Raw genomic sequence first — 2256 nt, forward strand, 5'->3', positions numbered from 1 at the left:
ACTTAGAATATAAAATTATCTAACAATTTTTACTTTACAGCAAATTTTGAAGGACTGCTATTTGATTTATTAAGAAATTCCCTTTAGTGCTCACTTCAGCAGCACATATACTAAAACTGGAACAATACAGGGAAGATTAGCATGGCCCTTGCGCAAGGATGACACACAAATTTGTGAAGCATTCCATATTTTTTAACCAAAATGTTTGTACCCCCATAATATCCTGAAATAAAAAAGAAATTCCCTTTAATGTCATTATAATATTAAAAAGTAAAGTGACAGGAACACTTAGTATACCCATCCTTACCTACTTAACCTACTCCAGAAGTAGGTTACCTAGTACGTAGGTTACCTATGTCATCCACCTATGTTATTAGGTAACCTATGTCATCCATGCCACCAACCTCGCCCCCCTTGCATTTCACAGTGTGGTTTTACTTCCAATCAACTCAGCATATAACTCTCTTCCAGGGCAGTAAATCCTTGCCTGTTATCCTTCAGTTTTTTTTTCAAGACAGGGTCTCACTCTGTTGCCTAGACTAGAGTGCAATGGCACAATCGCAGCTCCCTGGAACCTCAAACTCCTGGGTGTATGTGATCCTCCTGCCTCAGCCTCCCGAATAGCTGGGACTACAGGAGTGTGCCACCACACCTGGCTAATTTTTACATTTTTTGTAGAGATGGGATCTCACTATGTTGCCCAGTCTGGTCTTGAACTCCTTGCCTCAAGCAATCCTTCTACCTCAGCCTCCCAAAGTGCTACTATTACAGGCATGAGCAACCTTGCCCAGACACCTGTTACCTTAAAGCAGATTTTACTGGATGCCCATCTAGGAGGCAAACAGCAGTAGCTTTGTTCTTCACCTTTTCCCTCCCTTGCCATTCACACACATAACATACATATACACAACTATTTTCTGAATTGTACTAAAGAGCTCAATAGTTGCAAGAGAACAGAAGGAAAATAGAAACTGCATAAGCAAAACCCACTTATCAACAATCTAATCTATTGAAACAAAAGAATTCCAATCTATTGAAATTAAAGGATAGTTATAGAGATCAGGGAATTAAACAAATCTTAGGATAGAAATGGTAATAAAAGAGACAAAGAATAGCAGATTCATGAAAGAGAAAAAGCAGTGAACTGAAATATAAAGGGGAGGCAGTGGCTTTCTTTTGCTGTAGCATTGCCACATATTGAATCTTCTCCTCAAAACCTAGAAAAGGAATGCAAAACATACAAACACATAAAAATCAATAATCACAAAGACAATGACAGATATTTCATACTTGTATGGTGATGGCCAAGTATTAGGATCCTGAAGTACCACACCAAGGGCGTACAGGACAAGGGTCTGTGAAAAAAATCAGTCTAGTTAGTCAAGACCTAACAGACACAAAACACTCCCAGAAAGTCCACTCATCCTACATCACTATTAGTATAGATAAAATGAAATAAAAATATAAAATAATGGAAGAAAACACAGGCCATCATTTTGTTGATCTTACAATGCGGAAGGTCTCCTCGAGCATGTCACAAAATCTGGAAGCCGTAAAGGAATAACAGACTTAGCTGTATGAAAATTGAAAGCCTACACCCAGTTAAAACAGACAAACAAAAAACCCGCCATAAGCAACAGCAAAAGATAACTAACAGACAGGAAAAAATATTTGCCATATAACCAACAGAGTTTTGTATAACATATAAAAAGACGTAAGTTCACTAGAAAGAAAAATGAAAATTACAAAGATATAATTCAAAAGCAAAAATACAACTGTTAATATATGTGTGAATAGTTGTTCAATCTCTTCAATGATCAGGGAAAAGCAAACTAAAATAATGGGATTCACAAAATATATATAAGACTCAAAAGTACTAAGACTGAAAAGTCCAGAGATGGTAAGGATTTGGAAAGAAAAAGCATTTTCATGCACTGTTGCTAAAAGTATAAACTGCTTTTTAGAGGGTTATATTTAAATATAACATATGCATGGACTCTGACGCAAAAACTCCATTTCTAAGACTCTATTCAGTGCCTATACAAGTACATAATTTGTAATAATAAAAAATTAATGTCAATCTAAATTTTCATTAGTGGGGACTGCTTAAATAAATTATGGTACATCCATACAATGGGATATTAAGCAGCCATCAAAAATAATGAGTTGGATCTGTATCAAGTGCCAGTTGTACTAATAGCCATGATACATTCAATAAAATAATAAATTTAAAGAATATATGAAGAGTAACTTTTC

General features: G+C 35.7%; 1 protein-coding gene across 1 annotated transcript in view; it reads right to left on the minus strand.

Moving 5' to 3' along the window:
• LOC105819053 (cytochrome P450 20A1) overlaps positions 1–2256 on the minus strand; it is a 47055-nt gene that overhangs the window by 2197 nt on the left and 42602 nt on the right. The window contains 2 exon segments of the mRNA XM_012655215.1: positions 1291–1404; positions 1484–1543. Coding sequence (XP_012510669.1) covers positions 1291–1404; positions 1484–1543 — 174 coding nt within the window.

The sequence above is a fragment of the Propithecus coquereli genome, unplaced genomic scaffold (genome assembly GCF_000956105.1).
Source record: "Propithecus coquereli isolate 6110/MARCELLA unplaced genomic scaffold, Pcoq_1.0 Scaffold113, whole genome shotgun sequence".
Classification (NCBI taxonomy): Eukaryota; Metazoa; Chordata; class Mammalia; order Primates; family Indriidae; genus Propithecus; species Propithecus coquereli.